This window comes from Trachypithecus francoisi, unplaced genomic scaffold (assembly GCF_009764315.1).
Source record: "Trachypithecus francoisi isolate TF-2019V2 unplaced genomic scaffold, Tfra_2.0 Lachesis_group7, whole genome shotgun sequence".
Classification (NCBI taxonomy): Eukaryota; Metazoa; Chordata; class Mammalia; order Primates; family Cercopithecidae; genus Trachypithecus; species Trachypithecus francoisi.
This window is the reverse complement of record NW_022681472.1, coordinates 60,094,189-60,116,034: the sequence shown is the minus strand read 5'-3', so window position 1 is coordinate 60,116,034 and position 21,846 is coordinate 60,094,189. Positions and strand designations below refer to the sequence as shown.

At 33.1% G+C, this 21,846-nt stretch overlaps 1 protein-coding gene across 9 annotated transcripts in view; it reads right to left on the bottom strand.

The window, feature by feature from the left end:
• RIMS2 (regulating synaptic membrane exocytosis 2) overlaps positions 1–21,846 on the bottom strand; it is a 586,897-nt gene that overhangs the window by 188,075 nt on the left and 376,976 nt on the right. For 4 of the 9 annotated variants that reach the window (XM_033203206.1, XM_033203203.1, XM_033203204.1 and 1 more), the window contains one exon: positions 12,968–13,068. The exons of the other annotated variants lie outside the window; for them this stretch is intronic. In XM_033203206.1, the coding sequence (XP_033059097.1) occupies positions 12,968–13,068 (101 nt within the window). The remainder of the gene's footprint in view (positions 1–12,967; positions 13,069–21,846) is intronic. 9 annotated transcript variants of the gene reach the window in all.

The window sequence follows — 21,846 nt, the reverse complement described above, 5'->3', positions numbered from 1 at the left end:
CAGAAAATCGAAAAGGGCTTAAGAAGTAACATGTTCTTACGTGACTGGACCCTGGAGACTGTTGGCCTTGTTTGTAAGCATTCCGAGTCATAAAAATGATCTGAAAATGGTCAATCATAAAATCACAGCCATTTCTTTGTTAGGAAGTTATATTGAGGTAGTAAGTTTTGATTTATCCATCAGAATGGAGTTCAACTGTAAGTTGTTTTTTATTACTCCTACCTCCCACGTTAAAAAATAACTAAAAAAAACTATGATTAATGGACACTCCCATTTGCTACGCCTAGTGCTATAGAGATGTTTCCATTCTCTGAAGTTATCACCAAAGTCCCTTCCTTCATATGAAATATATTTCAAGGCCGGGCGCGGTGGCTCACGCCTGTAATCCCAGCACTTTGGGAGGCCGAGGCGGGCGGATCACAAGGTCAGGAGATCGAGACCATGGTGAAACCCCGTCTCTACTAAAAATACAAAAAATTAGCCGGGCGCGGTGGCGGGCGCCTGTAATCCCAGCTACTCAGGAGGCTGAGGCAGGAGAATGGCGGGAACCCGGGAGGCGGAGCTTGCAGTGAGCCGAGATCGCGTCACTGCACTCCAGCCTGGACGACAGAGAAAGACTCCGTCTCAAAAAAAAAAAAAAAAAAAAGAAATATATTTCAAGGTTAGCTATATTATTTCCAGACTGGAGTATTATTTTACAATCTTCAAAACTGATGCAATAGAAGTAATCAAATTTCCAAATGTTTAATAAAACAATGTATTTGTTTTGCTAATAAATGATATCTGTAATCCTTCCAACTAAAGAAAATTACAGCTGAATTTTGTGCTGATGAACAAAGCCATTACATAACAAAATTGTAGATACATTTGCATTATAAATAGTTGAACTAAATTGAAGTTATAGATGTGGATGTTTCCATGTTACCCTGGATGACTGACTTTATTGACTAAAGGTTTCTACACAAGTGTCAATTCAAACTTAATTATCAATTACTTCATGTGAAATATGTGAAACATTACACATATAAATTTATTCTCTAAATCATAGTTATTATGCCACAAGTTCATTAAAAATTATATAGATTCAGGAATTTGTGAGAACATGTCTAGTAGAGAGCCTTACACTGATCAGAGAGTACTCAATCAATGAATGAAACATTAGAATTGAAAGAAACAAAATACAGAAAATATATTTCAAATCTAATTTTAAGACTAGACTCTGAGATTAAATAATTGACTTAATTAATGATGAGACTGATTAAAACCCAAATGTTAATTCATAGTGGTCTTTTCAATGCTGCCTCCAAAGTACCACATATTTGTTTAACACTTCATAGCTTATAAGGTTTCTTCAATTTGTAGATAGAAAAAAGTTGAGTTGTGAAGAACTATTGGGCAACTTATCCAAAGTCTTATTACATGAATGGCATAACCAAAATTAAAAGCCCAATCTTCCCATTCTTTCTCAGTATTCTTTCCACTATGATTATCTCTAGATGGAAATCAATAATTGTATGCCCATTAGGAAACATGCTTTTGACTATTATGCAATAATTCACCTATATCTTCTTCTAAATATCATATTTTGTTCTTATATTGATACAAAATGCTTAAAATTCACCTTCTCTAGAACCTTTTTCAAACTATCCTATCCTACCATTTTAGTTTTCTCTCAGCATCCACGTCCATGTTCATTCACTAAAATTAATCCCATTGAGTGCTTATTGTGGCCAAGGCAAAGTACATGCTACTGAGAGACTACAAAGATGAATAATATAGTCACCTTCTCAAGAAGTGTATAGTTTAATATAAAAGACATAAATAATCCACATATAAAATAGAATATATGTATTTTATGTGGTAATGCCATGGATGGTTCAGAAGGTATATATGTTTTCACCTATCTGTTCTTTTCTATATTCTTTTACTTCATATATGTATATGTATATGTGTGTGCATATATATATACACATATATCTCCATGCTTAATCCTTTCAGTTATATGAAATTTGATTGGAAAGAATGTATCTGCTCTATTTGACCACATTTTTTTTCCTTCTTTTCCCATATCCTCCCTGATTTTATAAAGCGAGACCTCTTTCCCTTCTGTGGTCTACTATAATTCATTCCCTGTAGAATATTCTAGCTGTTAACAAGCTAGCAACTCTGGAGGCTTGATGAAAGCAAAGATGAAGTCACACAGTTATTATTATTATTTTTTATTTTGCTGAAGGTAAAAGGAAACACTTCTCCTTTATATTCTTAAGTGATTACAGGAGGGTACTGCATTCTTGGCAATGGCAGTTATTCTCCACAGATTGACCTGCAAGTAGCTGCATGCAACTTATCTACAATTCTTTCTTTTGTCAGTATTTAGAAACTTTATGTTACTAAAAAGGGACAAATTAAAATTTCTGCTATAATTCTACAGTATTCTATAATATACAAGTTGCTGTTTTCATCATCTTAAATGACTTTTTAAAAAATAATACTGCAACACTGGATGACTTATTCATAATTTAAAATAGTCTTTTTATATTTCCTGGTTTAAATGTGAATACATGGTAACTCACAAATACATATAAAAGAAAGGGACTCATGCTTGAATATCAGCATAAAATTATGGCTACGTGAGTCATATTTAAATGTGGTTTTTCATGGCTAAGACAGCAAATTTTTAAGATGTATTTGCAAACACAAAACCAAAATATTTTATCTCTTAGGATTTGAGAAGGCAGTTGCAAAAATAGGAAGAAATAGAGAAAAGTAATAAAATCAAAAAAGAAATAAAAAGTTCAAAGCAAAACAGCTACAGTTAGTTGCCTAAAAATCCCTATTCACATTATAATCAAATATGCTTTCATAATGCAGTAAAGTTTTAATTTAAAAAATCATTAGCTACTTTGTAGAGATGTGTTATAGACTGAATTGTGTTCCTCCCAAATTCCTATGCTGGCATCCTAGTCTTCAGTACTTCAGAATGTGACTGTACTTGAAGCTAGGACTTTTCTAGAGGTAATTAAGGTAAAATGAGGTCACATAGGTAGCTCCTAATCCAATATGACTGGTGTCCTTATAAGAAGAGATTAGGACACAGACACACACAAAGTGAAGACACAGCAAGAAGGCAGCTATCTGAAAGCCATGAAAAGGCCTCAGAAGGAGCAAGCCTGGCCAACACCTGAAAGTTCTAGCCACCAAAACTAGGAAAATACATTTCTGTTCTTTAAGTCACTCCTTCTACGGTATTTTTTTATAGCAGCCCTAATCAACTAATATGGGATGTTAAGGAAAAAGAAACATAAACTAGAAACTTTTAAAATCAAAGATTAATCACAAATAAAAACATAAAATCTCTAAAATTTCATTAAAATTAGTTACCATCAAGTTTTTTTTTTTTGGTTTTTTTCTTTTTTTTGTTTTTGAGATGGAGTCTCGCTCTCGTTGCCTAGGTTGGAGTGCAGCGATCTCGGCTCACTGCAACCTCTGCCTCCCAGGTGCAAGCGATTCTCCTGCCTCAGTCATCTAAGTAGCTGGGATTAAGGCACGGCCACCACACTCAGGTAATTTTTGGTATTTTTAGTAGAGATGGGGTTTCACCATGTTGGCCAGGCTGGTCTCAAACTCTTGACCTCAGGTGATCCACCTGCCTCGGCCTCCCAAAGTGCTGGGATTACAGGTGTGAGCCACCATGCCTGGCCACAACCAAGCTTTTAACTGTAGATCTTTTATGTAACAGGAGAGACAAGAAATAAATGAGAATTTCTTCCAATGAGGCAAGGAATAAGTGAATAGTTGTTGCTTCTATCAGCTAAATCATAGAGGACAGAAATTCTCTGGTTCAGAGCTTTAGGGTACGAGTAAGTATATGTGTAAACACAGATGTATAAATTATGTATAAATATAATATAATTTTATATCTGCCTACAGGTATATCTATACCAATAGATACATATTTAGATTAAAATTTAAATACAATCAGCTTGCTAGGGAATATAAACTATATGATAAGAATTTGGGGTAGACAAAAATTTGGATAGATTGGCAAAAAAGACAAGTCAATTTTGGGCTTTTAAAAGTACCATTTTTTTTTAAAACTTTTCATCCTTTTCTCCCCACCTGTTTTTAAGATTACCTTAAAGATATACTTATCTATCTCTACAAGATTCCTGATGACAACAAATATACACCTGAACCCCCAAGGGCTTTGGTAAGAGGAAGTTAGCTGTTGGAAACAGTGATTCTTCCTTTTATCCTTCTTTCCTATCGTCATCATTATCACCACCACCACCACCACCACCTCCACAACCATCATTATCATATCACAGCTAACGCTTACTGATTGCTATTACATATCAAGCTCTGCTCTAAGAGTTTTATCTTTATATGTAGACAATCTTGAAAACAATCTGGCTGGGCATGGTGGCTCATGCCTGTAATCCTAGCACTTTGAGAGGCCGAGGCGGGTGGATCACTTGAGATCAGGAGTTCAAAACCAGCCTGGCCAACGTGGTGAAACCCTGTCTCTACTAAAAATACAAAAAAATTAGCTGGGTGTGGTGGCACGTGCCTGTAATCCCAGTTACTCAGGAGGCTGAGGTAGGAGAATCACTTAAACCCGGCAGGCAGACGTTGCAGTGACCCAAGATTACGCCCCTGCACTCCAGCCTGGGTGACAGAGAGACTCTGTTTCCAAAAAAAAAAAAAAAAAAAAAAGGATAAAAGAAAACAATCCTCCGAGGTACAAGGATGTTAAGTAACTTGCCCAAGGTCATACAGAGAGTAGAAGAGGTAGGATTTCAATCTAGACAGTTTGGTTATGGAGGCTACACTTTTAATACTACTCTGTAGTCTTTATTTAACCCTAATCACTAAAAATATATTGAAGAGTGATTAACAAACTGTCCATATATCTCTAGTACTGTTAACAAGACTTCAGAATTTCTGCCATAAATGTGGCTGCAATAGTAATAATAATTAACAATATTGTGTACCAATTGTAAGAAATTATACTTCCAACGGCTCCTTCTCTCTTGACATCACTTCTTCTTTTACTTATCTCATAATGGAAGAAATTAAATAAACACATACAGAAATTTTTAGTTCCTTTTAAATGCTAGTTTGATGGATGTTTAATATCACTCAAATGAGAAACCTATCCTTGCAAACATGAATTTAAAAAAACTATAGAAGGGGGAAAATAGGACATAAATGATTTTTAAAATGTAATGTAATCCCTTTTCATTTTGAACTATGACTCTTTTAATTAGGCTATATAACCATTTGGTGATTTTGTAAGTGTGACTGAAGCCTTTAATCAGGCCTTGATAAGATTACTATTAGCATCCTTGTGCACTTCTACAGCTATATTACATAATGCTGCTCTTATTTGCTAGTTTAATAACCTAGATCTCAAAATCTAAGTTTATGTATCTTCATAAATATACTTGGTAAAGGAAGCACCACAGGGTGATGTAAAAATAAAACATATACATCAAATGATTAATTAAAATCCTGGAGGATGGCTGGCTTGGACAAGCAACTTAGACAGCTTAGAAGACTGTGGCCTGGTTTGGGGCCAAGAAGCAATCAAAGGGGTATAATACTTGGTCAAATGTATCCTCAGCTGGTGGAGAGGTGGGGAGTATAGCAGGTGGCAGTACCATCAAGGGCTCAGCATACTCTCATAGTTTCGTAGGCTAGTCTGGCATTTAAGAATACTTCCAAGTAATGTAGGCTGTCCTTTTTTCTCTTATGCTCCCATATCAGCAGTTCACTGATTTCCAGGTACTTTTCTTGAGATTCTGCTATAGAACCTGAAGTTATCTGCTTGCTGAGGCATGAAGAAATAAATAAAATTATAGGAAAATATGAAAAAGTAAAATAAGAGTTTACAGAAGTGATGTGTTTCATTGAAGAAATCCAGGTACAGCCACTGGCATAGTCTCTGACATCTTCATCAGTACAAGATAAGATTACTTGACTTGGCTTGAGTTGAAAATCATGAGTAAGTGATCTTAATTCTAATCCAAAAATAGAAAACTATTCTGCTGGATATCTGGTTAGACTATGCCTAGCAGGGGTTTTTTTTTTTTTTGAAAATCTGAATCCAACTTCTGTTCATGAAACAGTAGATTGCTTATTCCAAGGAAGAATGCTTCATTCATTACTTTCTATTTAAAACATCTTATTGTACTCCCTGAGGACCTTGTAGAATAGAGACTGCTTCCATGAGATCATGCCTATTAGAATCCTTTTGTTCTATTTATCAGAGGATTCCATCTTACACCTGCACAATGAGGTCTGTTTTAAATGAATACTAGGTTCTCTTGGTAGCTTGAGAACTGATGCTGCAGCAGCTCTTCCTGTAGCAGGCACAAGGCCTGGCTCTATCTTCCTCATTATGTCACTGGGCTGAGTTACATACTAATAGCAACTCAATTTTTCTCCCTAAGAAAAATACTTTTCCCCAAGTATTTTATTTCTATCACTGCTATAAAATTAAAACATAACTCTTATTTCTTCATGTCGACATTATATCTAAATTCATGTATTGTCATGTTTCTTCTTGATAATATGTATAAGGCTATCTAATCTACATTTTAAAATTTGCCTTTTAAAAACTTGGTGTTAGTTTTCAGGTCCATTTATGTCATCACTATTAATGAGTATTTCTTTGAAAACACCTATAACCATATGCATGTCTATGAATCACTTCATCAAGGACCAGTCACCTTTAATGTCAACCATGATAGCATAATTTCTTAATTTCAGTAATTTGGTTTGTAATTTTTCATCACACATTATGTTCCAGTATCTTTTAATTAAAAAAACTTCATATCCCCTTAAGATTCATAAATTCTTTTCCTCTAAATTTCAATTTTCCTTTTAGATTTCTGCTGCTTGAATCTCCTTATTTGAGAATAAAGGGAACATTAAATGATACTGAGCCACACTAAAAATAGTAAAATCATTTTCCTTATCTTAGTCATTTCTTTATCATTTCTTTTTGGTCTTGTCAGATTCATATCTGTTGTCTATGATTATATTTGCTGTTGTTACTATAAAATAATAACTAATATTAGCTGCATTATTTATTGAGCATTTACTAGGTGCTAAACAACTTATACACATCATCTCATTTTGTTGTCTCTGATTATATTTGCTGTTGTTACTATAAAATAATAACTAATATTAGCTGCATTATTTATTGAGCATTTACTAGGTGCTGAACAACTTATATACATCATCTCATTTAATCCTCATTACTACCCTATAAAATAGATACCAAAGTCTTGTTTAATAGATTAAAAAAGCTGTGAGGTTAAACCAACCTCAAGCCACCCAGGCAGAGTCCACTTGACTCCAAGCTGTGCCCTTTCTAATACACCACTCACCCACTGCTGTCACATTCTGATGATATTTGAGACTTAAAAGTATTCTTGACTTACATTAAATTTTTAAAGAGCTCATATATGACCACTTCTAACAAGCCTCAACTTTTCTCCCCTCATTGCCTGTGCTTTGAATGTCAATGTAAAATACTTAAGGTTAGCACTGAATGTGTCTTCTCAGTGTTGAGAAGAGCATAAGCGCTAATCAAAAGAAATAAACAGTTTAGATAACAGTGGTATTTTACTTGACCAAACATACTTCAACTATCTGAAATATTTTCTATTAATACTGCCTATAAGTCCACCAATTTCAGTTTATTTTGTATTTATAAGGGCTTTTTAAAAAATGAATCTCTGTATTGTCATTCATATTTTAATGTAAACTAGTTTAATCAAACTGCTTTCCCCAATACATCTTTGAGATCTGTGAATGGGTGCCTAAAAGACTAGAAGCCTGGGAAAAAAGTGACAGGATGTAGGTGAAAAGTGCCTAGGGTCAGGCATGCACAATAAATGTAGACAAACTTTCTTTTCCTTTCTTTTACTACATTGTCCTCTGTTCTACCCAGTGTGTTCTATTATGGGTTAAATAGATTATCATAGGCTTCTGGCCTCCATTTGAAGAGATCTGGGCAACTCATGGATTACACTGCTTCTTAATTCCAGGGAGACAAATAAGAGAATGGAAAATTATGATGTAACTGCTATAATAGGAGTAAGACATTTTTGTGATAATTTTGTAGAAGTATTGCCACAACATACTCCTTAAAAGAGAGCACTGTTTTTCCAGAGAAATAAGCTTTGAGTTCCAATAAATACTGTGCCAACAAACATTATTTGTTGCAAGAGCCTTATTTGTTGAAATGCTATGGGGCCACTCTTCAAAGAGTATCTTCATAACAATATTGCTTTTGGGAACATTTAAAAATATTAAATATAGCAAATTTAAAAACTAAAGCTCATATGTTTAAATAAGCATTATCAAATCATCCATATTAATTTCCAAGTATAAATACATTATTGGACTTTTAAGTATTAATAATTATGCCAATTTATCATTATATAACTCACAGAAGGGTAGCTGACCTGTGGTGAGCCATAATTTACACTGTTAAACTTAATAAATCACATTTTTCTGAGAAAATAAAAAGGAAAGTTGATTTTATAGAAAGAATATGTTGATCCTTAAATTGTTGCCAAGAATAGATGAAACACATTCAAGCTGGGATAAAAAGAGTACAAGAGGCATGCAAGAGTACATTGAGTATAATAAATTCTATTTTGAGGGAAACTCCCTGAGAAACCGTCCACTAATTAACTAGAAATCATGTCTGTATTTGCCTTTGCTGCTCTTATTAAAAATAGACTCTCTTCTTTCAAGAGTTCTAGTATACTGAAAATATTCTTAGAAAGACAGTGGCTTAATAGGTATTGCTCTATAGATGCTTTCAAAGTGAGTTACTAAGATTTCTTTAAATTTAGTAGGAATTATTTAAAACTATCAATGCAGAAGTCTTGAGAAATTCAGAGAGCAATGCCATTTAGAATGTGAACTGTACGGTTTTTTTTTTTTAAACCTAGGCTAACAATTAGATTCCACACAGGGCTTCACGATGGTGTCACTGGAATTTCAGGAATACAGCTTAGGAGAGAGTATATGCTTTATATGTCTGAGGCTTTGGATTTCATCACAGTTATGTCAAATTTGAAAAACTAAATTAGCTACAAGTAATACTCTCCATGACTTAGTGGCTATGTGAACCTGGATAGATTGCATAACCTTGCTATATCTTAGTTCCCTTATTTGTTAAATGATTTTCTTCAGCAACTAGATCTAATGTTAAAACACATAGCTCAATTGGAGGCTCTATAATTTGCATTTGTTATCAAAATAAAAAGTAAAAAATGTAAATATAGGCTAAATAGCCCTCATCATAAAAGAGAGAAATGATGTTGAAAATTTTAATCTAAGGAATTAATTGAAAATTAATATAACTTATATATGTCTGAAGAAGATTCCTCTGTAACTTTCTCTTTGACCTATATCAGAGGAAGATGAACCCCACATGCTGGGGAGATAGGTGATCCAGCAAAGATAGTTCCACATCAAGAAGTACTTTGTTGTGGTACAAAATAGTGTTGTATTTTGGATCCCCTTAAAAAGTTGTACTTAAGAGACTTGATTTTATTTTGAGGTAAGCTGCCTGCATAATCCTGGCATTAGAAAACAGAGTGATAAGTATCCTACATTCAGTAGGATTTGTCAGACATTATTAGAGGCCTTATAAAGATGTCAGATCATTTATTCTCAAAATGTCTCCATTTTTTTTGAAGACATCATTCACCTCTGGCTTCTAGTTGAAACCCTAATTGAGCAAGTCAACTCAGTTATCTAAAGGATAATTTTACAATAGTTCTTCACCTTAGAGCAGTAATTCTCAGACTTTAGTCTACATCAGAATCATCTGATAGACTTGTTAAAACACAGGGACCCGGCCGGGCATGGGGGCTCATGGCTGTAATCCCAGCACTTGGGGAGGCCGAGGTGGGCAGATTATGAGGTTAGGAGATTGAGACAATCCTGGCTAACACGATGAAACCCCATCTCTACTAAAAAAGTACAAAAAATTAGCCGGGCATGGTGGTGCGTGCCTGTAGTCCCAGCTACTTGGGAGGCTGAGGCAGGAGAATCACTTGAACCCGGGAGGCAGAGGTTGCAGTGAGCTGAGATGGTGCCACTGCACTCCAGCCTGGGTGAGAGAGCGAGACTCTGTCTCAAAAACAAACAAACAAACAAACAAACACACACACCACAGGGACCCCAATTCCAGAGTTTTTATTCCATTGGTCTGTAAAGGCCCCAGACAATTGCATTTCTAAAAGTCTCCAAGTGATGTTGCTGCTTCTGATCTACTGCTTTAGAGAATATCTAGGAAATTATAATGCTTAGTACAAATAGTTTTTACCAGTATTTATTTTTTCCCAACTTAAAATGATTGCTGTCAAAGTTATAAAACTTTGAAGCTTAAGGCATTCATTTATTCATGAATTGAAGTAAAATCAAAATTTAAAAAGAAATCCCAGCTATGCCTATAGTATTCCTTTGGTCCATCCTTCTTTAACAAATTTCTGTCAGGTTTCTATAACAAGAATCACAGCTATTGCTTCTAAGAAATTTGTCTTTATTGTATGAGCAATATAAATCATATAACTGATCAAGTTTCCCTTTCTGTCTTTGCTGCTTGTTAGGAAGCTCAGGGTAGACATATAGTCCACATGTAGCGGGTATGTAGGATCTTACACTATGCATTTTTTTTTTTTCACAGACTTTACTGCTGGAGTTACCTTGTTTTAAGCTGACTTTATTTTCTCTTGATCTTTTCTTCATTGACAATATTATTGAGACTATTATAAGTATTTTTATAAATCACCTACATTCCTTCCTGAAGTATAGTAAAATATAAACCAACAAACTAATTTGTGTTATCTGAAGACATATTTACAAAAAATTTAATACCTTATTTTATCAGGACTTTATGCTTTAGCCTCTGGATTATATAAGGTGAACAGATACAAGACTACAGCATAAAAAAACCACAAAAGGTCAGGTGTGCCTATTTAGTTCTAGGCAACAATACAAAACAAACAAACAAAAAACACAGATATCATTTCTGATATCCAACTCAAATAGTTAGGAATGTATCTAAAATATTATAGCATTATAGAACAATTTTCTATACAATTCACTGTGCCTGTTTGAAGTTATTCATATTTTCATTTTAGTGAAAAAATTCTGGAAATTTAGAACCTATTGAGTAAAGCCAAGGCTATTTTAATTTGTCTTAAATTTACTTTCGTCTAGCTTTAGTCCTGTGACATTTCCAGTATATCAGAATTCTGTGATAAATAATTTGTATGCATCATGTTGGTAATAATGTAATCTGGGGAAGACACTGGTAATTTAGAAGTAGATGCTGATGTTAAGAATCTCTGCCTTCTCTATGTTGTCTTATTGAAGAAGCTGGAAACTGGTACATAAGTACATACCTGCTACATATGTATACCCAACATAGCCACTCATGCTTTACTTAATTAGTTCTTGAGGTTATGAAGGGATGTAATGTAATAGAAACTGAAGATTACGTAAGGATAAAACAGGCCTAAGTTTTAAAAAATCCAAATTGCTTTTCTCTATTACACAGAGACCACAAATATTACAACTATAATGATTCAATTACTAAGTCATAGAGCATATAACAGCTACATGTTATGAGTAAAGTTTACTATTTTAAGTCTCTTATTAAATCTTCAATAGCTATATTAGAACAAAGTATTTTCATGACTTTGACCATGAATAATATCAAGAAACTAAAAATGTCTTGAATATAAAAAGGTAATGGAGTACAAGAACAATGAAATAGGCCAGGTGCAGTGGCTCATGCTTGTAATCCCAGCACTTTGGGCTGAGGCAGGCACAAGGTCAGAAGTTCAAGACCAGCCTGGCCAAAACAGTGAAACCTCGTCTCTACTAAAAACACAAAAATTAGTTAGGCATTGTGGTGCATGCCTGTAGTCCCAGGTACTTGGGACGCTGAGGCAGGAGAATCACTTGAACCCAGGAGGTGGAGGTTGCAGTGAGCCAAGATTGCACCACCACACCACTGTACTCCAGTCTGAGCAACAGAGTGAGACTCCATCTCAAAACAAACAAACAAACAAACAAAACGACCAATTAATTAATACCTTATTTCCTCCCTTGGTAGACCTCATACTTCAACTTATTCCCAAAAAGTAGTTAAAAAAAGATTCATACTAAAAGACTTCTTAACCTCTAACAGCACTTCATGAATATGTACAGATGCTGTTTGCTTCATGATGTGGTTATGTCCCAATGAACCCATTGTAAGTTGAAAATGCATTTAATACATCTTCCGAGCATCACAGCTTAGCCTAGCCCACCTCAAACACGTTTAGAACACTTGACATTTGCCTATAGTTGGGCAACAATCATCTAACTGAAAGCCTATTTTACAATAAAGTATTGAATAGCTCATGTAATTTACTGAATACTGAAAGTGAAAAACAGAATGGTTGTATGAGTACTTGATATGTGGCTTCTACTGAATGTGTATTGCTTTCACACTATCCTAAAGTCAGAAACTTGTAAGTTGATCCATTATAAGCCAGGCACCATTTGTATTTTGTTCCAATAATTCAGTAATAAACTAGATTCAATTAAAATACTATAAAATGAGAAAAAATCTATATGAAAGAAAACCATAAGATCATTTAAGTTCTTAAACATTTTTGAGGGGCTATAGATTTTACAAAATGAAAAATTCTAAAAGATTAGTCCTTCAGATGTTTAATCTTTTGTATTTTATAATTTTTTTTAAGTAAGGCAAATTCTATTGCTAACAGCTATATACAAACACATAATTTTTAGCACTTAATAATATCATAGGGCCATGGCATTATATGTTTGTGTCTGACTAATCTGCGTTTAGTAGTTTGAAAGAATCTGTTTCATATGATTGATTATTTTACAACTTTTAAAAAGAAAAATGTCTTGCCTTCGAATGGTAATCTTGTTCCAGTCTGGGATCTGATCCGGCTACCTGTTTGTATTTGTTAATTTTCATTTGGCGATTTCTCTCCTCTATATCCATAGTACCTATCGAGTAGAAAAAAACCCATAAAATTAATGTTCAGTTCTTATTTCTGAGTCGGACTTACAGGATGTATAAAAGAAGAAATGCTAGGCTGGTATATTACTTTCACTCAACATAGCATGTACAAATTAAATGTCATATAATTTTAAAGATTTATTTAAAGTATACAATTTGGTAAGTAAAAACATGATGTTATATATGTAAAATAATTTCAATCTGAATAAAATATAAATAAGTTTAAAGAGAAGACAACAAATCTTCATTAAATAGAAAATAATTTCTCGTACGTGTATGTCCGGAATATATTTGACTGCACAGAAATTTGACAATAGTAATATCATGTGAACTTTGACTTTTAATTCATCATGATTTATTTATAGGTATTAAAGTTATAAGTTGCTTTCAAATACAATTTTAGAACTGCATTTAGAAACTATTATCATAAAATTAGGCTATATATTGAAGCAGTTTGCCCCAGCATATGTGTGAATCCAAATATCAGAAACTTTTGAATTTGAATTTTCTAGAACTAGGATCAACAACGATGTTCTTGTAATAATACTGCTGATAGCATACCATGTCAGTAAAGGCACAAAGTATGACTGAAATCAATTTTTTTTAAAACTTAGAATATAAAGAGTTAAGAAAGTGAGATGGCAAGCCTCTTACAGAAAGACATTAATGCCCTCTATAACAGGTGCTACCTCAAAACATATCAGTTGTAAATATTCAGAAGGTCTTCAAAAATTTGGGTTAGAACAAGAACTAAATTCAGCCAGCAAATTCTAGACAACATGAAAAAGCATTTTGGATGTATATTTACGGGGCAGGCACAGTAGCTTATGCCTATAATCCCAACACTTTGAGGGGCTGAAGCAGGAGGATTGCTTGAGACCAGGAGTTCAAGACCATCCTGGGCAACATAGCGTGACCCTGTCTCCACAACAACAAAAAATTAGCTAGGTGTCGTGACACATGCCTATAGTCCCAGTATCCTGGCAGGCTGAGGCTGGAGGATTATTTGAGACCAGGAGTTGGGAGGCTGCAGTGAGCTATGATCACACTACTGCCCTCCAGAATGGCCAACACAGTGAGATCCCATCTCAAAAAAAAGTATATTTATGATTTTTTAAAAAAAGATTTATAGGAATATTCAATTTCTCATAAATATATATAATTTAAAAATCTCGATCATATACTATAAATCTACATACTGAGAAAAATGAGCTTAGCGAACTCAACTGGATATCCATAATAAAATGTCAGTAAATTCACACAGCGTGTTTAGGTAGGAATGTCAACGTACACACACATACCCCTTGCTTAAGATCATGACTTTAAAACTGCAGTAAAGACAACTAGACATAAGTGTGCTTTAATACTTACCTGATTTTTTAAATGGAGTAAAGGAAAAGGGGATTAAAAAGGTACCAGTATAACTAGAAGTTATGGTATCCCCTCTTGAGCCAATATTTTTAAATTTTTAATGTTTTAATTTTTTAGTATTACTCTCTGCCCTGCAAAAATCTCATTGCATATTAGATAGTTCTTGTTAGTAACAAATTTTAAAGGAAAATTGGTTAATTAAAATAATTTGAAAAGGGAAGAAAATGTTTCAAAAAGAAAATCTTAAATAAATATACAAAAAAACTTAAATATTACCTCTAAATACCAGCAAATTTAAATCAACTATTCGATAAAGTGAGACAATTTCTTCCTTGTAATAGTCACATGTTAATAATGATTTGAGTAACTGACTCTGAGTCAAATTTGAAAGTGAGGAATAATAATGCTAGGTTAATATAATTTGAATGACATATAAAACCAGGTGAGTGCTTCCATGATGTAAATGTGAAATATAGTCAAATACAGGTATCTATTAGTCTATTAAAATACGACTTTGGAATTCTTTATACTTCAAAAGATACTTTCAGGTAAACATGTTTTCTCCAAAGGCAAGTCAATAAAAAAAAAAATGAGCCCAACATTACAAAGTTATGGGTCCTAAAAGAATATTAGCTAAAAGATGTGTTTGGAAAGTTTCTCAAAAAGTTTCATGTTGATATAATATAAATAGCACCAATTGACAAGTTTAAACACACACACATATAGATATAAATATGTAGGGATAAATATATACATAGAAACAGGTATATACATTTTCTAATATTTAGACTATTTTCTGGATGGCAACATCCTAGGAAAGCTACATTAAAATTCCTTCTGATTACTAGGTAGTAATGTGAATAACACTGGCAGTAGCTGGTAAACTTTTTCTGTAAAGGGCCTAATGACAAATATTGCAGACTTTGTGAACCATATGAAAACTGTTACTCTGCCACAACTCTGCCACCTTAGCATGAAAGCAACTGCAGACAATGCATACATAATAAGTGTGGCTTTATTCCAATAAAACTTTGTTTACAAAATAGGTAGTGAGTCAGATTTGGTCTCTGGCATATTGGTTTAACAGTGCTTGCAAAAGTGTCTTTCTCTTTAGAAATGGTTTTAAAATTAGGTAGATTTATACAATATAACTTTTATTTAACAGACCACTGGCAGATCTAAGGAGAATATTAATCTGTATTTGCTGGATAAGCAAAACAAGATGCAAACAGAGCTTTCTAACCATTTAAATATGTCATCAGCTAAATTACATTCTCAAACAAATCTCTCATCTCCAGACCCAATCATCATCTATAGACAGTTCCCAAATGGGAAAATTCTTCAATGGAGTCTTAACCAGTGAAATCTCAAAGGACTACTTTAGTCAGCAAACTTGAGTAAATATCCTTTTACCTTATAAATTCAAGTCCTCCTAGGAGAATAAAACCCTTGGGACAAACAGTAACCAAACAGGTCTCCCTACCCAAAAATTGTTTGGTTCATATGAAGTCTTCTGTTCCTTTTCTATATTTGTAGAAGCTATTCCCAAAAAGAAAACACTCCATGTAGAATAAAAACTTTAGAAAGAAAAGTCTCCTATTGATAAAGTGATCCAGCATAGAGGATTCTTCACCAGCAAGGTGATTTTTCTTTGCTGGTCCTTTGCTCTATCTAAGAAAAATAATCCAGTAATAATATTTTGATTTCAACCAAACTTAGTCTTTCTCCCTTGGAATAAAAAGCAATTTAGAGAAATCAATAAAACAGAAGGGCTGTACACTAGTTGAGGAAAGGACCACATAATTCCTAAACTTTGTTTCAGCTCTGATATACTATATACACTCTATAAAAGGAAAATAAATATGAAGTGAATGAATTTTGTTCAATTTCCTCTCTCTCTCAGATTCACAGTAAAAATCAGTATATACAAGGCCCTCAAAAACCTATAATAAAGAATAATCACTCGACCACCGAACACTTACCTTTTTTCTCCATCTGTTAATATTTTGTTGAAATAATTTCAAACTTTCCAAAATAAAAATTTTGAAAAATGCTGGTTTATAGGTTTAGAGAGTAAGTTTCTCTTGGAATCTCTAAGATTCATTTTCTTATATGTGATGAACTGTGCTTATTTCAGAAGACTTCTTAGTGGTTTGATATGGTTTTGTAATTCAAGTATGCTTAAAAAATTAGGGTAATTATATCTTAGAAATCAAATCAAATACCAAGATATTTTCAAATTGTAAAAAAATTTGATAAAGATGGTAATGGGACAACCCAATTTCTTCGAGAAATACATTTACAATGACAGTTTCTACATGTTTGTAAATATATATTAATGTAATAATCTGTTAATGTATAATGTATTAAACTAATATTCAAGTTATCTCAAATTCTTTTTGATATAAGTAAATTATTAACTAAATAGAGAAAATATAATTTCTTGTTGCATAAATATCTTGTTTCATAAATACTATAGTTGATTTAAATTATGCTGGAAATGGCCCTCTGTTTTTTGATATATATATATATATATAAATACTCCTAAATTCCATACATCTTAGCATTCCTACTCAATAAATGACATTTTAAACAAAACTTTTCTTCCTTTCTCTTAATTTATAGTACTCTCCTTTCTTAAATTATAAAAGAGTTTTATTCTACTTTATAAATTTTAAGGCAGAGCACAAAAAAAAGACAGTATATGTGGATGTTCTGGAATTAATAAATATCTCAAAATATTCATTTTTTAAATTGGAAACTTCTGGCCCATTTTCAGCCACTGACTTAAAAAATCCAATATTTTGTTGTTCTTGATTTAACTTACTTTCTTAAATCATATCACATATTCTGTAGCTATTTATTTTGATATAAGGCTTTTAAGAGATTTACTTGTTCTTAAATAAAAAATTAATTTTATAGTTATTTTGAATTTTAAAAAGCTATTTAATGTGCCCGGAAAGTTAAAGTTATACTGATAAAGCTGCTATGGCATCCAATATAAAAAAAAAGTTAATTTATACGTGGATTTTTTAAATCAAAGATATAGTTGAATATGGCCACATTAGCTGGCAGCCAGCTAGTGGTTGTTTAGGTTTTACTACATGCACACACTACAAAGATCATCAGTATACTTTCAGTGATTTCTGTAGTATGCAAACAGTAATCGTTTTAAGTTTGCTTTTCCAAACACATACACACTCCCCCACACACAGAAAGACAGAGAGAGAGAGAGTGAAAGAGCATGAGCATGCCCCTGGAGTCCCAACGCAATTTCATACCCCAAACTTCTTTGAAGTAAGGGCACAGGTTTAGCAGTGATGTAATCCACAAGGAAGCTGAACAGAGACCAGAATATGGCAGGATTGTTGACTCAGTCATCCATCTTGAAATCTTAAACAAAATGCTCAAATCCGAGGATCTTAAGAGGGAAAACTCTTTTTTTTTTTTTTTTTTTTGTTGAGACGGAGTCTTGCTCTGTCGCCCAGGCTGGAGTGCAGTGGCCGGATCTCAGCTCACTGCAAGCTCCGCCTCCCGGGTTTACGCCATTCTCCTGCCTCAGCCTCCCGAGTAGCTGGGACTACAGGCGCCCGCCACCTCGCCCGGCTAGTTTTTTGTATTTTTAGTAGAGACGGGGTTTCACTGTGTTCGCCAGGATGGTCTCGATCTCCTGACCTCGTGATCCGCCCGTCTCGGCCTCCCAAAGTGCTGGGATTACTCTTAAGCCCAATATGAAAACTCAAGAAAGAACCCCAAACTTCAGGAAAAAATTAGAAATTTGCAATTATAGACATCTTGGAAGTCAGAAATGGCATTGATTAGTACTTCAAATTCTTGTGGATAATTTAGTGATTTAAAAACATTCCCTCTATTCCTTACCCCACGTCTTCTATTTTTATATAAATATTCAACCTTAAGTTAAAAAAAATTTCCTTTAATTGAGATAAAGAATTGCACTAACTGGCTATTTGATGAAGGCTTCTGATAAACAGTCATATGTGTGTGGAGTTGTTTTTGATTATTGTATGTCTTTACAAAACTAACATCTGCCTTGAAATAACTGGAGTTTAGAAAACAAATTTTATTGTTTATATTTTTTAACATAACAACGTATCAAGAACTTGTGGGATGATCATTAAACATTTGCACTTTATACTGAAATTTATTCTAAATAGTATTCTCTTAAAAAGTACACATTAGGTTTGTTTTTCAGTTAAATTTAAGAATTAAAGGTATTGGTGTAAATATGAAGTTGTAATCAGTAGTGAAGGATTCCCAAATGCAAAATGTTTTCTGTTGAAACTATCCAAATAATTGATAACAAAATACACAAAGTGTAGCTGTAATAAATCTAATTGATTTTTAAAAAGTACAGAGTGATATAATAAATATAATCTGAACATAAATCAAAATATTATCTGAGGTTTTGTTTCTAATTGAAGCTAAAGAAGTATATTACTTATATAGAAAAGACACTTTTTTTAAAAAATTAAAGTTAATTAACAAACTATTGAGAAGAAAAAATAATTTTGATAACTATCTTATTAAATTGCATTTTATGAACTTTTAAGAAAATATAAACAATGTGGAATAGACACAAAAGAAGATACAATAAATAATGAGAATGACAGAAATAACATATTTAAAATGAACAAAACTAAAAAAGCCAAATTGTGGACCCTCAATGCTAAATTCACCATTTAAATATGTACCAAATGAAGTGCAGTGAATAAAAAGGTATCATCAGTGTATACAGCTATTGGCTCACTTCAAGGTGGCAATTACAGATGGGAAAGCATGGCTACACATATTTATTTTCTGGATTCAATGAGATATACTATAAAAAGAACAATTTCAACAGAGAAGTATAGAAATTGCTAATATGTCTCATGAGATAAGAATGTGTAATATTTTATGTCATAACTGTATTTTAAAGGGCAGTGCCACTCAAGAAGAAAATAAAATACTTGATTTTAATGAATTATTTGTTTATTTATTTTTGAGACGGAGTTTCGCTCTGTTGCCAGGTTGGAGTGCAGTGGTGTGCTCACTGCATCCTCTGCCTCCTGGGTTCAAGCAGTTCCCCTGTCTCAGCCTGCTGAGTAGCTGGGATTACAGACATGCGCCACCATGTCCAGCTAATTTTTGTATTTTTCGTAGAGACAGGGTTTCACCATGTTGGCCAGGATGGTCTCGATCTCTTGACCTTGTGATCTGCCCACTTCAGCCTCCCAAAGTGCTGAGATTACAGGCATGAGCCACCGTGCCTGGCCAATTTTAATGAATATTTTAATTGTTCTTTCACTACCTAAAAACTGTGAAAAAATTACTTTAAAATATAACTTATTGGCACTGTATATGAAAAAACTTAAAAATGATTATTTTTTATCATTTTTGATCAAATTTTTGACTATATTTTGATCATTTGAATTTTGACCCTGAAATTTCACCTCCTAGGAGCTTTCCTCAAGAAATGTCAGCATGCAAAGATGTATACACAAGCATACTAATCACACCATTGTTTGATAATTGTAAAGACATTGGGAAAAAAATTCCTAAAGGTGCAAAATAGGTAATTATCTAATTGCATAATGGTATATCTATAGAATACAACGCATCCATAAAAAATGATGAGGATGTTGTACATGTGTGTTCATATACTATAAACATATTGCAATTAGTAATTATGAAACAGATTAAACAGTAAAAATAATAGCATAGTTTAGAACAATTTTAAAGATAAATATATATATTTATAAAAATATATATACACACAACCTATAAATAAGACAGAGAACAAAAAAGATTTGAAGACTTATACACCAGAATGTTAGTAGTTATTACTGGGTATTGAACGTATGTATAAATGCTATTTGATTTCTTATTTAGGTTAATACATGATTTATAAATTTTACACAACTGCATGTTACTTTTATAGGAAGAAAAGTGTAATTAAAAAATACAAGATACAATGTTTATGTGAAAAGCAAATTATCCAGTTCGAAAGTCATATGTTTTTGTTGTAATTTGATTAAAATGTTTTGGAAATAAATGTGAAATGCTTTGTAAAATGAAGATGTGAAATTATTCATTACTTAACTTAGCATAAGGACATATATTTGTTAAACAAAGAATTTGGATTATTAATTGAAAGTGATATATAAAAAGAAATCATTCTAAATTGAATAAACTATAGATTTTTCCAATTTTTATGAATATTAATGCAAAAAATGATGTCATGCTTTAAAATTTTCCATATTAGTGTTTTCAGATGTGAGACTTAAGGATTTATTCAAGAAATTTTTCAAAAGGTACTTCAAAATCATTTCTTCAGAATCACTTACCTAGAATGAAATATTTTATAATTTTATAATGAAACTTCATATATTATATACTAGAACTTCATAAAAAATTATGCCTTTTCTTTTTTGAGACAGGATCTCACTCTGCTGCCCAGGATGGAGTGCAGTGGTGCAATCATTGCTCACTGCTGCCTCCACCTCCCATGCTCAAGTCATCCTTCCACCTTGGCCTCCTGAGTAGCTGGGTCTACAGGTGTGTGCTACCACATCTGGCTATTTTTTTGTATTTTTTTAGAGGTAGGTTTTTGCCATGTTGCCCAGGCTGGTCTCAAACACAAGAGTTGAGCTCAAGAGTTCCGCCCACCCTGGCCTCCCAAAGTGCTGGGATTACTTGTGTGAACCATCGTACCTGGACAAGAGTGCTTTTCGTTAAATTATTTATTAAAAGTAGATGGTAATGCAAGGAATAACAAAAACCAGAACAAATTGAGAAGCAGGATGGAAATGAATACTTCATGAAAAGCATGAATCATGTACCAAATTATGTTAGTATATTGTACTAGTGCAAACTGAAATATTTTATTTTAAAGAGTAAACAAATTAATTGTTCAACTAAGATACACTAGTTTTGAGGCATATTTACTTCCAAATCAATCAATGTTGAGCATTTTTCTATTGTTTTTACTAGGACCTGACACATTTGGAATAGAGGAATATTAATTTGATTTTGCTTACAACAATGTTTAAAAATAACATTTCCTTTGCTCCTAGGAATGTTGTAAGAAACCTGAACTCCCCAAAAGGGAATGAAATGAAAAAGGAAAGAAACTTACAAAATTGTATTACCTCCAGGCTCACAGTTATGAATGCTAGTCTTTTAAATTGGGCTCTAAACCTTAACAACCTATTTTAGATGTTTAGGTTACTTGTTACTGTGTGTAGTTGTCTTGTGCTTCTCTACTAACTCTCCACCATATTCATGAAAAAACACTTCAAGGGAAGTGTATAGACAAATACCACAGACTCCTTTCCCTATAGTAAAAAGAAACTGATATCTAAACTATTTTGGATATAAGTTGATTAGGAGGGATC